Consider the following 14,876-nt stretch of genomic DNA (forward strand, 5'->3'; position numbering starts at 1 on the left):
GCGTGTGAGTTCATTTTTCTTTAGGCAGAAGATTTCTCTCTTCAGTAATATGTGTGGAAGAACAAGCAAGTTCGTTTAGAGGGAGGAGTACAATGTAACTTAATCGTTTTCTGGATTCAGAGGTGTTTTTGAACTTCTCTTCAAGGTTTGTTTTAATTATATGGCCTTCATTTTTTATTTCCAAGACTGCAGAACTTACCAAGTTAGTTCCATGCTCATAGCTTTTATTAGCAAAGCTAACTTTGTTGGTTTTGAGACTTAAGTATCCTTTTGTGTTTGCAGTTAGGGAGGTGGGGAGAAGCAGGGGGAGGGGGAGGGGGAGAGTTACCCTAGGTAGTACTAGGGAGTGGAACACGAGTAAATGAGTGTATGTGTGGTTATTGGGATTCTTTGTCCTGTTTCAGAGACACTGTTCAAAACCTTTACCATTGAGTTGTTTGGTTTTTTTTTTTTCATTTTTTTTAATTGAAAAATACAAGAGGTATATATTCACCTTCATGAGTCTTTTAGCCACAGTATTTCCATGATTATTATTTAATGATTATTATTAGTATTTAATGATTATTAGGAATTCTTTATTTCCTTTGATATTAAAGTCCTTACAAAGAATAACCCTTCACATTAAACAGAGTCTCCCATCACTGTGTGTAATATGAGTTCTTTATTTAAAATTGCCTGTTAGAGAGGGAGAAGAAAGCCAAGAAACCAGCCCCGCGCCCAGAGTGGGGAGGTCTGTCGGGAGGCAGGGCCCTGCCCCGCCTGACGGGTGGCCTAGTTCTTGGATTTGGTTGAGACATTTGAGTGCCCTGCTCAGGAGCTGGAGTAAAAACAGTTGGCCCTCGGACACGTGTGTTTGCAAGGCTGTGGTCTCCTTACACGTGGGTTCTTTATTTGCAGGGCAGAAAGTTTTGACAGTGTGAAAAAAACTTTACAGGTGAATTTTAGCCTAGAAATGTTGAAAAAAATCAAGAAAGAGGTGTGTCATAATGAGTGTAATACACTTAGGTAATCTGTTGTGTGTCTTTTACTACCATGAAACACACACAAATCTGTGATAAGAGTTGAAATGTGTCGAAACCTCCACACAGACCATATAATGGTGCCACTTGCGGTTGAGATGTAAGCAGCTAAAAAGATGCAGCGTTAAGTCATGAAACCAACCACAGGACATACCGTCCCTCCAACGACTGCATGTCACCTCCTTGTGCTGTTGCAGTGAGCCCGTGAGGTTCACCTGCCTGAAGTGACTTGTGAGATTGACCTCCAAATGAGCAGTTCATCTCTACCAAATTGCGTACTATAGTAAGGGTGATCTCAACGTTCTTACGTGTTTTCACCATATACAATACTTATGATGTACAAAATATATGTTATTTAAGCTATCACTAAGGCTTTTGGTGAATAGTGGGCTATTAGTAGTTCAGTTTGGGGGAACTCAGGAGCTATCAGCTGCCTGGGGGTGATGCCCTAACCCTGGGCTGTTTGAAGTCAAGTGTATGAGGAAGCCAGATCTGGAGGCCACTGGCAGTTCTGCCCACCAGGCCTGCTCTGCCTGCTGTGCTCAAGCCCTGGGCCACTGTCCACAGGGCAGATGTGAGCAACACTTCCTTGGAGCCCAGGGTCCACAGCTTTGGGGTTCTGGAAACTACATAAGAAACTGACCCTGCCTTACCAAAAAAAAGACTAACTTATAGCAAGAAAAACGAAAAGCTTCCTGACTTTTACAGAAATCCCACTTTTCCCAGTCAGTCCTCTTTCATGGTTTTACTTCATCAGAGGAGAATTGGGAATCAACACATATTTTGTAATGATAATGTCATTTCTTCAGGACATTTCATTTAACAATATCCTGTTAGAAAAAAACTTGGAGGATGATTGCGACTTTTAAGACCATTAAGCCTGTTAGCATATGTGCGTTTGTATCGTTTATATCCTCTTTACAGATCTCTCATGTTCTTAAAATATTAGATTCCCATAGTCTTTGTCTCATTAGCCACTTGGAATCTTTTAAATGGCATAGAGAATGTTTCTTTGTGAAAATTATAATGGTGCAGTCTTTGGTTATGGCTTCAATATTTAACATGCCTACTCTAATCTATTGAACTACATTATTTTTTCTTTTTGGCATTTAGAAATGATTTTCTAGAAGTTGTAAATTTCTTGAAAAGCTTAACATTGAAGAGTGAAGAGGAGAAAACTGAATTCTTCAAGTAAGTTCAGGAAGTTGAGACCTTAAATTTACTAACTTAGATTTAGTCCCTGTAATCACTTGAGGAGATCTGGAGAAGGTGAGGCTGTCATTTGGTTTATTTCAGAACATTATTGAACGCTTCCTAGATGCCTGGCTTTCTGCGAGGCCCTGGGGGAGCGGCCTGGTGAGGGAAACAGATACCCGCCTGCTAGTGCTTACACAGGGGGCGAGTACAGCAGGAGAGCTTGGCCAGAGCTGTGCGAACCAGGACGGGAGCAGGTGCTCCAGGAATGCTGTTCAGATGGGGCCGCAGGAAAGTAGGCACCAGGGCAAGACCCAGGTGACTCCCGTGGGAAGCAGGCAGCTGCTCTGCTGGAGGGCAGGGTCCAAGGCCAGGATAGGCAGGAGGCGGCTCTTGTTCATGGCAGGAGTGTCCACACACAGTCTGAGTATTGTGTGTGTCGGGCACTGGGTCCATGGAGGGGTGAGAGCATTAGGTGGACCCTGGATGAGACCTCCCAGGAACGTAGCGAGAAGGGTGGCCGTCACACTGAAGGAGCCAGTGTCAAGGAAGGGCTTTCTAGGGATGGAAGAGAGGTGAGAAGGGGATGCTGGGGCAGAGGCTGGGCGGGGTGGCCTTGGGAGGAGGTGGGGGTTAGGGTGGGTACAGCCCGCTGTCCGTGTTGGTGTGGGGGTCTGAAGGGTCAGGTTGATGGTGTGGAAGTTACAGATGTAGACACCGGGGACTCGCATGAGGGGGCTTGCTTCTAAAAAGATGGAGGCAAGGTTATCTGTTAAGGGTGGTTATGAGGAGGGATATTATCCCTGTTGCTACCTATCTTATTTCTCAATAGAAGGCTTTTATGTATGTTTTAATCAACAAGGTTAGAAATAAAAGCCTGTATTTTTGTTTACTTTGAAAACTTTAGATAATGGAATATCTTGCATTTTTTAAATCTGAGAAAGTATCTGTATCTAGGAAGCCTCTGGCTATCAGGAGGCCTGGGGGACACTTTGGCCACTTATCACTTCATTATAAGGGGTAATCTGTTTCGAGAGCTCCCTAGCTTGGCGAATAGTGTGGCAGCTGTCTGGCCGTGGTCACACTTACTGCATGTGTCTCAGGGTCCTGGAGACTGCCCCGCTCCCCTCACCTTTCCCAGCTACCTCTGGAAGTGCACTACTTTGGTAGAAGTGGGAGGGAGGCCGCGAGGAGCTGACCTGTGCAGGAGAGTTGATAGAGTGTCGCCATTAATTTCCCAGGCTTTCCTTTGCTTTTTTGTTCTCAGATTTCTGCTGGATAGAGTCAGCTGCTTGTCAGAGGAATTAATAGCTTCGAGGTTGGTACCTCTTCTGCTGAATCAGTTGGTGTTTGCAGAGCCGGTAGCTGTCAAGAGTTTTCTTCCTCATCTGCTTGGCCCCAAAAAAGGTGAATTCTTTTTCAACGTGGTTTTGGTGATCAATAAGTTTTGTGGCTATTGGTCCATTTTGGAGCAAAGTGAAATTACTGGATGGTTTAGTTTAATGTTGGTTCTAAAAGTAGAGAGCAGTTGTTGGCTTCTATGGATACAAAGCCCACAGGATAAACAAGGAGCACCTTCCCCAAGGGTCAGGTTGATGGGTGGTAGTTGCAGACATAGACACGTGGGACTCAGGTGGGACACCCTGGGGAAGGTCTAAGGTAAGGTGTGTACCTGCAAAGAACTGTCGCGTTTGCTCTGAGTCACTTAGGCCTGCACCCCTGACTTTCCAGAGCAACCTGTTTATTTTCCATTTTCAGTGAGGAGGCTGAAAATCACTGAGCTCAGTTTACTACTTGGCTGCAGGTTTTTTCCTGAATGTGGAATGGAATTATTGCTTTGAAACGTTATAACTTTATAGCACTAAAGGGGGTAACACATCAGGTTAGGAGTGCAGCATTAATTTTATACTACAGAATTTTTTAACTAGGATCTGCTTTAAAAATTAATTTTCTTAAACAATTTCAGTTCAACAAATTATGTTAAACCCAGTGTGGTGGGAAGTTGTTTTATCTTTTTGTATCTCCTATTCAATGTCATTCTTTTGTATCTCTTATTCAGTGTCATTCCTTCAAACCTTGGATTGTCCTTCTTAGCTCTTTCATTCTGTTACTCGGTGGATCTCAGACAGGGGTGAACCTCTGAATCACTTCATTGCTTCTTTTGAACGCTCATGTGTTTGCCTGTTGCTCTGGGCCGGACTGAGTCAGGACATGGGCATACCCACTGAAAGGCCCCCGATGGTCCTCGGCATTCCTGTTTGATAACTGTTCTCATCACTGCCACACTAGATCAAAGCTCTTGGCAGCACTTAACTGCTTCTAATTTTGCAAATATAATCGCAATGATATGATATGTCCCTAATCTGATCTAGTATGAGAAATTCCTCACTGACTGAACATAAATTTATCAAGTTGCTCATTCAGAATCCTGTTGAAATACAGGCTTTCTGTGTGTTGTGAAGTGTGCTCTCCACTCTTTCAGAAACATTTCCACAGTTAAACCTGGAGTGGTTTTAGGTCGATAGAAGAGCCCTTCTTTGGCGTGGGGCCTAAGAATTGAGAAGAGTACTTAGTACCTGTGTTCTGGGCTGTTTATGAACTGTGTTCAGGACTTTGCACTGAAACCATTTACTTTCTCACCTGTAACCTCCACTTTTGGGGGTAGATAATGCACGGGGAGACACGCCTTGCTTGCTCTCGCCAGCCCTGTTCCAGGCACGGGTGATCCCCGTGCTGCTTCAGCTGTTCCAGGTTCATGAGGAGCATGTGCGGCTGGTGCTGCTGTCTCACATCGAGGCCTACGTGGAGCACTTCACTCAGGAGCAGCTCAAGAAAGTCGTCCTGCCGCAGGTCAGAGACCAGGCCGGCCGCGGGGCCAGAGCCTTCCCCAGGCCGTGAGAGGGAGCAGGCCAAGGGTGCTGCTCATCTGGGGGCTGGAAGGAAAAAGAGGGTTTGTGGTGTCTGCTTAGAAAGCCTTGGAGGCAGCAGCTTGGTGCGAGGGTCTCCTGGAACGCTGACGGCTGAATTAAAACCGCGTTCCCTTCCCCTCGCACAGGAGGCCCTGGAGCCTGTGGCCTGTTGGCCCATCTGGTCGGCTGTACTGGGGATTGAACCAGGGTGCTGTACTGCTACCACTAGCTACACCCCTGGGCCTTTTTTTTTTTTTTTTGAGACAGACTCATTAAGTTGCCAAGGCTGGCCTTGAACTTGTGTACTTGTGCTCTTCCTGCCTCATCCTCCCAAGTAACTAGGGTTATAGGTGTGCACTACCACACCTGGCTCATACTTGGTTTTAATGTGGGAGAAACTAATTGTTTGCTAATTTATTTTTTGGAGAAAATGAACAAGAATTATTTGGGGAACATAAACTGTGATTGTCCACAAGTTATTGTAACATAATTATTATTAGTGTAGAGAACATGAGAGTATTCTTGTCGGTGGTTTTCAGACTGCTTATCACCACCAGGGAACCTATTATCTGCCCACCCAAGGATCCAGGCTTGTACCAGTTCCCTGTCGCTGCAGTAACAGCTCACCCAGCCTGCATGGTGACAGCCATAGCAGCGCAGCGGGCTCTCCGTCCCAGAGTCTGAAACCAGGCTGCCGGCAGGATCAGGCCTCTGCAGCCTGTGGGCGGGGAGCCTCCTCTGCCCCTTGGGCGCTGAGGTGCTCCTGGAAGTGCTCAGCAGTTGGCTTGCGGGCACATTGCTCCATCCTGCCTGTTGTCACCTAGCTGCTCTGTGTCCCAGATTTGCCTTCTGAAAAGGTCACCAATCTATCAGAAGGACACCTGATCCACTATAACTTCCTTTACAAATCACATTCTATATGTTATGAATTTATAGGGGTGCTCTTCAACCCAGCACAAGGCTTAAAAAAAAATTAAAGATACCAATTCCATGGTATCTCTCAAATAATTTTCCTGAGATTAACACTCCCCGTGTTCCAGGATCTGATAAGCAAGAAGGCTGTTTCAGTTGTCTGTCGCTGTGTATCACAGCACCTCCAAACATGGTACCTTAAAACGATAATTCATTTTATCAGTCCTCTTGATTCTTTGGGTTGACAGGACTCTCCAGAGATCCCCATGATGTCAGCCACGGGCTTCAGTCATCTGGGCCCCCCAGGCTGACACATTCAGGATGGTCTGTGACCTGGGAGAGGAGGGTGAAGGCTAGGCTAGCGGGGGCTTTGGAAGCTGGACCTTTCTCTGAGTGTACGAACTCTCAGTCACAGGCCCTGTCCCTCTGTATGACATTTCCACATGGCTCTTCTAGTAAGGAAGAGGGACTTACTTCATGGCTCTTGGCTAACAGAAGTCATTTATGCCACATCCTCCTGGTTAAAGTGAGTCACAGAAGTCCTTCACTGTGGGTCGCTGGGGAGCTTGGTTACCACAGCCTAGACCTGTGTTCATACCTGCAGGTAGCTGGAAGATAAAGGGTGTCTGGAAGATTTCTAGCTCTGGAATAGATTTGTCCTAGGCCTTAGATTGGGCTGTGGTAGGAATGTGAGTAGGTGTTCAGCAAGCAAAAGACGACAGAAGCTCTCATGTCTGAAACACTGCTTCCGCCGCAGGAGAATGGCTGGGACGCTTTCTGAGTGTTGGAGAGTTCACTTTGGTAGCAGGTGCAAGTGGACCGTGAAGGGAGATGAGCTGGGAAGCTGTTGGAATAGTCATCTGAGAGAGGGCAGGACGGGAGCAATGTGGTAGCAGATACGGAGGGCACAGAAGGTGGAGAGGCAGGACTCTGGTTCCCACTGGATGGAGAGGTGTGGGGAGGATGGGTCTGGGGCTTGGGTGATTGTGTGATCCCAGCACCAGTCTTGCGCTCAGATGCACAGATACAGGCTCTAGTTCAGCTCTGCGGCCTGCCTGGAGAAGTGCCCGGTGTGTCGGCACTAGTCCCAGTCTTGCTAGTCCTGCTGGAAACCTGTGATCCCCTGTGCCGCAGACTTGGGGCTGGAACCCAGCACTGCTGATGCCCTCAGGCGGGCCGGTGAACCTGCCTTGTGTCTGGTCAGCACAGATGCTTTGCAGGTCCTCCTCTTGTAGGGCAAAACCTCTCCTGATATCTGCCCGTGACTGTCTTAGTTAAGATGCTTTGGATTGCAAGTAACCAAAATCCATGTTAAACCAACCAAAGTAAAAGGAATTTAGTGAAAGGACATTGGGCTACATAAGTGGAACCCAGTGCCACAGAACTCCCCGCTGTGTGGGCCCCACTCTTTTTCTTTCCTTTTGCATCTTTCACTTTTGAAAATGCTCTGAAGACCAGCTTTCATTGTCCTGGGGTGCATATGGCCAAGTCTGGTTGTCCCGTAACTTCCAGGTTACTTTCCTCATTTTAACCACAGAGGTAACCAGTTTCTCCAAATTCCAGCTTAAATTACCAGGCAAGAGGGGCTAGGGTTGTGGCTCAGCGGTAAAGTGCTCGCATAGCACATGCGAGGCCCTGGGTTCAGTCCTCAGCACCACATAAAAATGAATGGAGGTATTGTGTCCAACTACAACTAAAAAATAAATATTAAAAATATTAGCTCATTTTGGGGACAGGTGTTATCTGTGTCATATACAAAGATGTCCAAGGTTCCACCCCTGGATGTGTAGAGCTGGGAAGAGGGGCAAGGACCAGGAATGGACTATGAAGTGCCCAAGGTGGGTGGTTCTGAGTGTGATCGGCAGCACATGGCCAGCTTGAGTGTCAGGTTCTTCAGTGAGTTGAGTTCAGAGGTGAACTGTTAACACCTAAAATTGCTTTTGTAGCAATTTAATGGAGTAATTTTGTGTTGGTTTCTAATGTTATTTAACTTTGTTTTGATTTTATTTTTATTTAGTTTTTCTGGTGAGGCACTGGGGACTGAAGCCAGGGGTGCTTAACCACCGAGCCACATTTCCAGCCCTTTTTTGATGTTTTGAGACAGGTTCTCACTAAGCCTTTAGGCCTCATTAAGTTGCGAAGCCTGGCCTCAAACTTGCAATCCTCCTGCCTCAGCTTCCTGAGTTGCTGGGATTGTAGGCGTGCAAGTATGTCTGGTTCATCTGAGCAAGCACATTCTGAGTGCAGCCCAGCTGCTTGGCTACAGAGAGGAAAGACAGATTCTGTGGTCATCTACACTCCTTTCCTCATTGCCTCATAGGTGTTACTGGGCCTGCGTGACACCAGCGATTCCATTGTGTCAATTACTCTTCATAGCCTCGCAGTGCTAGTCTCTCTCCTTGGACCAGAAGTGGTTGTGGGAGGAGAAAGAACCAAGATCTTCAAGCGTACTGCCCCAAGTTTTACTAAAACTGTTGACCTTTCCCCACAAGGTAAGAATGATTGAAAAGTCTAGCTTTTTTTTTTTTAATTGGATTTTTAATGTTACACAAATAAAGCAGGAGGGTACATTCAGTTAAATGATACAAAGAAGTATAAGGAAAAGGTTGTTTCCCTTTCTTGAGTCCTTGTAGGGGTGGAGGTATCTACTTTTCATATCTTTTTTGAAGCCTACACAGGGGCATACATAGATGGATTGTACACATCCATTTACATGGCGTCTGAGGGAACCGAAACAGCACCACACACAAGGCCACAGCCTGCTTTCATGGAGGGACTCGTGTCCAGGTCAGCACGTACCCGTGTGGATGATTCTTGGCCTAATAGTTCATTGAATTTAATTCACTCTCTCACCTACTGACTCATGGATAGCGCATCTATTTCTGTTTTTGTTTTGTTTTTAATTTTTTAAACTTTATTTATTTATTCATCTTTAATGTGGTGCTGAGGATCAAACCCAGGGTCCTGCACGTGCGAGGCGAGCGCTCTACACTGAGCCCCAGCCCTGTTTCTGGGCCTCTGATCACCATAAGGAGTGCTGCAGTAGTCACCCTGATGTGTGTGTCTTCGTGCAGTTGGGTGTCACGGCAATAGAGTGTTGTCTTAGCAGGAGACCCCTGGGGTGGAGGCATTTTACATTCTAGTGGACAACATCAGTTTCCAGGAAGATCGAAGTAGTTCTTTAATACTAGACGTTTTAGTTCCTTTGATTTTTTTTTTCATCTATTGGGTGAAAATCTGTTGATTTTTAGATACTTAAAAGAACTTGGTGTCAACAACATCATTGCTTTTTTGATACTTTGTATACCTTGAATAGGGTGGAATTATTTAGCTGTTGACGTTCTGTATCCTGAAGTATTCAGATACATGATCCAAGCTACTGTGTAGTCTTAATTATTATCTTTTTAAAAATTTTTATTCTAATTATACATGACGGTCGAGTGTATTTTGACACACCATACATGATCACAATATAAAATTCCTGGTATCTAACTCCATTCTGATTGTCAGTAGATAACATGGGACGGTTAGCAGCAAAGAGCTTCACGTAGGCCTTCATGTAGGTCTAATACTGATGCCAACCCAATCTTTAAAGCAACATTGGTTTCTGAAGTTTGGGGAGTTCAGTTATTCTTAGTGCTGATGAAACCAGGGTTGCTGTGGTCAAAAGGGTGCCAGGGACAAGGCCAGAGATGCTCTTGCCTCGTTGTCAGCTGTGAAATGGTAACAACTCTTTTAACAGATTACATCAAACAGGAGGGGTTTATTTCTACATCATAGGGGCTGCGGGCATAGGATAAGACTTGGGGCATGTTTGCACACTGGTTCTGTGAGAGCTCCTACTCCTCACATCTGTCTTATAGGGTGGAGTTATCTACTATTGACATTCTGTTTCCTAAGATATTCAGGTACATGATCCAGATTACTGTGTAGTCTTTTTATCTTTCTAAATTTTATTTGTTCTAAGTAGTTATACAGGGATGCGTTTTGACACACCATACATAGTAGCATTGTGTGTAGTCTTAATGAAACACCATAGCAGAAGTACCAGATAAGAATCTAGAGGATAGAGAGGTGTAATCCTGGTGACTGAGTTGAGCTCCTCCTGAGACCCAGTGAGCCCTGGCAGCAGCCCGTGTGCCCAGCTTAGAGTCAAGTGCAGCTCTTCTGTGCAGTGACGGGGGCTGCTGAGGAGGAGACAGGTCTAGGGATAACTCTTATACGGTACCTGCATGGTCAGACTTAAAACAAGGGCTGATGTTGAGCTTCACGACAGGTTAGTCGTTCTGCCTAAAAGGAAGCCATGGACCTGCTCAGAGGACACTGGGCAAGGGAAACAGGAACTTCCACAGAGGAGACAGTGGTGCCAGCAGTCGTTCATCCCAGGCCCTTCCACCCACCCTCACTTCAAGGCAGAGGAAGAACTGAGCCAAGTTTTGCTACCATCTTTTTGACCAACATCCAATCACAACATTTTGGTAAATTGTAAAAGACATTTTCTTGAAACACCTCCACCCCCTTGGTTTGGGGTTAAATATTCAGAGCATAAAATTCAACCATTTTTAAGTATATACTTTTGTAGTATTCAGTAGATTCATATTGGCTGTGACTTTTTTTGCTAGGTATCCCAAAGGTTGTATTTGTTTGATGCTGGAATCCCTTCTATTCCATCACCACTGTGGAGTGCACATAGGGGTTAGGCTATCTGTTCCACGACAGGATCGTGTCCTGGAAGGTGTCCTCTTCCATCTGTGTTAGTTAAATACACCCATTTCCTTCAACTGCTGCTCATCAAATGTGATAGATCTAAAAGAAATTTACTAGCCCTTTCATTTTTTGAGTTTTTATTTACCTTCAGATTCTCCTCTGCACGTCGGCTGCAGCCAGCACAGTCAGATCTCGCCAGCCTTGGAGAAACCTTCTAGCATACTCCCTAAGTGCTTCCTTTCTGGCAACATGCCCATCAGCAGCAAGAAGTCCATACAGCAAGATTACTACAGTACTCTTTTACAGACAGGTAGAAATACTAAATTTACAGTTTCCATTGCTTGGATGAATGTTTTTTGAGAGTAAAAAAATTAAGTTTAAATTCTGAAAATTTGGTTAGTGGTTGTCTCATGTTATCTCCCCAGACTTTTGGATATGTTTCTAGCCGCCTCCTGGTTACTGGTAAGAAGAACGAGTCAACATTACTTGTATTCTTTTTTGCACCATATGCTTTACTTGGGGATTTGATGCCTCAGTGCATCTTCCAAATTGTACCAAGAATGATGGTACCCAAAGATGTTAAGGGGCATGCTAAGAAAGGGTTCTGTGGTTAAAATGTTTGGGAAAATGGTAGCAGAGTTGACACATTGCCTACGGTTTCTCAGCACCCTAACTATACTTGTAAGTTAACATGTTAGGCAAACTTATTTGAGCACACTTTGTTCAAGGTGTATGTATTTACCATCTTGACTTGGCTTAGGGTATTTGTATACTTATTTATGGACAATTATGCCGATAAGCAAGCAGTATGTTTGGAATATTTCGTCCTTTACTAAATGTCTAGTTTGTTACATGACATGCTTCCATTGAATTAATAGTATGTAAGTACTGTATAGGAAGTGGGTAATTTGTATGGCATCTTTGGTATTACTTGCTGCAGGATCTCTTGTTGGTTTGGTATGCATGGATAGGTCCAAGTGATCAGAACTATACTGTATTATGCTAATCCCACACCCCAACATATTGCCTGTTCTTACCATTTTGTGAGAATTCTTGTACATATCCTCACAGGTGATCAGTTTTCTCAGTCTGTTAAATTTCCCATGAACGGAATCTCAGATGTCAAAAGTACTTCAGGAGACAGTGAGAATTTCCCATCAGACCCTAAGAAGTCTGAGGAGTGGCCTGACTGGAATGAGCCTACGGAGCCTGAGAACCAAACCATGGGCACACAGATCTGGCCTCCAGAACCCTGTGATGCTGCTGCCGCCGAGGAGCCCAGAAGTGGAGGGACTGGAATAAACCTGGGAGCTGGGATCCCCGCTGCAGTACCTGTGACTTCAGGGGAGCAGATGCCCATCCCTGCTTCACTGCCCCTCACTGAGGAACCTACAGCTTTGAAATCAAGCCCACCCCAAAAGACCAGTTTAGCACAGAGTGACCCGGACAAAATCAAGCCACCAAAAGTGCCGTCACAAGAAAGGCCCCTTAAACTTCCATCAGAACTTGGCTTAGGAGAAGAGTTTACAATCCAAGTGAAAAGGAAGCCAGCACAAGACCCTGAGTTGGACTGGTTTGCAGATATGATCCCAGAAATTAAGCCTTCAGCCACGTTTCTTATTTTACCTGAACTGAGGACAGAAACGGATGATGTCTCGCCTGGGATGCAGTTTTCCTCAAAATTTGCTGCAGCAGAAATGAGTGAAGTGAGTAGTATTTTTTGGATTAAGCTGCTATTAATATTAAATCAAGGGTTTTCCCTCAGGTCCCAGTTCATAGTACCCAGCACGTTTTCCCAGTGAAAGGAAAGAAAGATTACTGTACATGGTGGTTAAAATGTTCAAGCTAAGCAAGTTGGTTCCTAGGAACAGCATTCTTTTTTCCCCAGGAGGAGGTGCCTGGGCACAGTCTTAGGCGGTCTGGTTGTTGCATGAATAACCTTGTTATTTGGAAAAAAGATTAAGCAAAAAGTAGTGTTACTACTGGATTATAGGGTTGTGAAAAGTTCTTCCAGGGCTGAGGTTCTCCCGTGCTGGAACCTAAGCAGTCTTGCTTTTCAGCTTTCACTTAGCATGAAGCACGATATTCTGGCATCAAAAAACAAGTGCTGGGTCTTTAAAAGTTTCCACATGTGGATATGATTTGTTCAGTGGGTTGCTGTTGGTGTGCTTTGTTGCAGGCAGAGGCTGAAGGCTGGGGAGAAGAAGGGGAGCTGAACTGGGAAGAAAATAACTGGTGACAACGGGTATGAGCTGAACTTTAGGAGCAATGATTCCTTTAAAAAAAAAAAAAATCAATACCTCAAAACCAGGCTGTGTGGACAAAGCCCTTTTGCAGCCTGTGCTTCTTATGCCGGGAGCTCTCTTCACAGTTTGTGCCAACTGACGTGAGACCAACCTCAAGTGCTGACTGGACGCGCGTGGAGTGGTCGGGAGGCTCAGCACAGGTTCCTGGGAGGAGGAGCCAGTGTGCATTTGACTGAGGCCAGTTTCCATGAAGAGCAAGCGGGCGAGGCCAGGCCAAGCGGACTGCCTCTTCCAGGACAGTCCTGGAAGTCAAGACGATAAATATAAAAACCCAAACTGGTTAGCTTAATTTTGTGCCATTTCTTGAACGGTGAGAAGAGTAGTCTATTATGAAAATACAACTTAAAAAAATTTAGCTATAAATTATAAATGATTTAAATTGCTACGGTCTCCTTAGGCAGCTTATTTATTTGTTTACAGTAGTCCTGAGTAAAAGGCCCTTTGTGGACCGGGGCAGTCACTGACTGTTCACATGTATTACGTTGTACCAAAGTTCTTAATGAGAAATATCCCCCACAATCCTGTTCTCTACGTGTCAATAAAGACTATTTTCACTAGATTCACCTTTACAAAAGCTGTTTTATATGTACTAGAAAATGTACAAACATAATTAAATCAGTGTTTTCATTTACAAAATGTCCTGGGAATTGAGAGAGGATCAGGTTTGGTCCTGTCTCCCGAGGATGCAGATGTTCAAGTTTCACCCTGGAGCATGCGTTTCACCTTCTTGATCCTTTCTTGCAGTGTCTCCACTTCCACTAGAAGCCAGGCTGGAGCAGGAGCCTTCTGCAGCAGGGACTCTATTGTCTGCAGGGCCCCTGCTGCTACTCGCAGTGCCTCCCTGTGCTCTTCTTCCAGGGGGACCTCCTGGCGGGCTCTTTTTGCACAAGGCTGGAAAGGAGAGAAATGTGAGACCATAATGCCCATTCTAAAACCCCTCCTCGTCACTGATCACAAGGACAGGAGGGGGCCCTTCACCCCACCTGGTTATCTGGAATGCTACATGAAGATGCTTTCGTTTGTCACAGGATTCAAGATGTTAGTTACTACAAGTGTCGTGGTTTGTTGGGGGTGTACATGAGGATCCTGTCCCAAAGGGCTCCTGATGAGAAGTGCTGCCCAGATCAGTAATTCCAGCAAGTACTCTTTAGACAGAGCCAAGTCTGTCTTAGGGTCCCCCCGCCCCCACCAACACTTGTACTTAGCGAAAATGTCAGACTTCTACAGTATCACACATTGCACAGGGACAGGGATGAAGGGTGGGGCCAACAGCTTCCTGAGGAGTGTCACAATAAATACATAAGGGACCTAATTTCTACAACTAACATAATTGCACTTCAGAGATTTCAGAGATAAAAGTTATCACCAAAACTACTGTATAGCTTATCCTTCCAAATGTATTTACGGTGCCCAAAGCAATATTTTGAATATCAACAGTAGTGTCAACTTTCTGCTTTTCAGTAGGTAAATGTGATTCTTAAGACACCCCCCCAAAATTATTAAGAGACTGGTTTGATGAATGAGGCAGGGACTGTCTAAACACTTTAAAAGGCAAGTGGTTTCTTTTGTGGTTCAGCAACTACATTCTGTGTCCTGGGTATAGTCTGCAAACACCCCACCTCTGACCCCCATGGTTACTACCATTGAAAGGTGTGTTTGGTACAGTGTTTAAGATGTCGTTTTCTCTAGCCTTCCTGTTCAGTGTGTTGGTGACCTTTCAGGCAGAATACATGAGATTTTCCAAAGAGCAACTACCATAAAACAGGAGAATTTTTTTTTTTTTAAGAGAGGGGAGAGAGAGAGGATTTTTAATATTTATTTTTTAGTTC

General features: G+C 44.9%; 2 protein-coding genes across 7 annotated transcripts in view; one reads left to right on the forward strand and one right to left on the reverse strand.

Annotated features, from left to right (window-relative positions):
* Positions 1-13,097, forward strand: part of SCYL3 (SCY1 like pseudokinase 3) — a 32,699-nt gene extending 19,602 nt beyond the window's left edge. For 5 of the 6 annotated variants that reach the window (XM_081299717.1, XM_081299715.1, XM_081299720.1 and 2 more), the window contains 7 exons: positions 2,133-2,210; positions 3,481-3,620; positions 4,879-5,063; positions 8,355-8,526; positions 10,893-11,051; positions 11,813-12,447; positions 12,921-13,097. In XM_081299717.1, the coding sequence (XP_081155843.1) occupies positions 2,133-2,210; positions 3,481-3,620; positions 4,879-5,063; positions 8,355-8,526; positions 10,893-11,051; positions 11,813-12,447; positions 12,921-12,980 (1,429 nt within the window). In that variant the 3' untranslated portion in view covers positions 12,981-13,097. The remainder of the gene's footprint in view (positions 1-2,132; positions 2,211-3,480; positions 3,621-4,878; positions 5,064-8,354; positions 8,527-10,892; positions 11,052-11,812; positions 12,448-12,920) is intronic. The other variant, XM_081299719.1, reaches the window with a different exon arrangement.
* FIRRM (FIGNL1 interacting regulator of recombination and mitosis) overlaps positions 13,008-14,876 on the reverse strand; it is a 35,720-nt gene continuing 33,851 nt past the window's right edge. Inside the window, exon 24 of the mRNA XM_081299721.1 lies at positions 13,008-13,938. Within this exon, the coding sequence (XP_081155847.1) occupies positions 13,741-13,938 (198 nt within the window). The 3' untranslated portion in view covers positions 13,008-13,740. The remainder of the gene's footprint in view (positions 13,939-14,876) is intronic.

The sequence above is a fragment of the Spermophilus citellus genome (genome assembly GCF_964194105.1).
Source record: "Spermophilus citellus genome assembly, chromosome: 6".
NCBI lineage: Eukaryota > Metazoa > Chordata > Mammalia > Rodentia > Sciuridae > Spermophilus > Spermophilus citellus.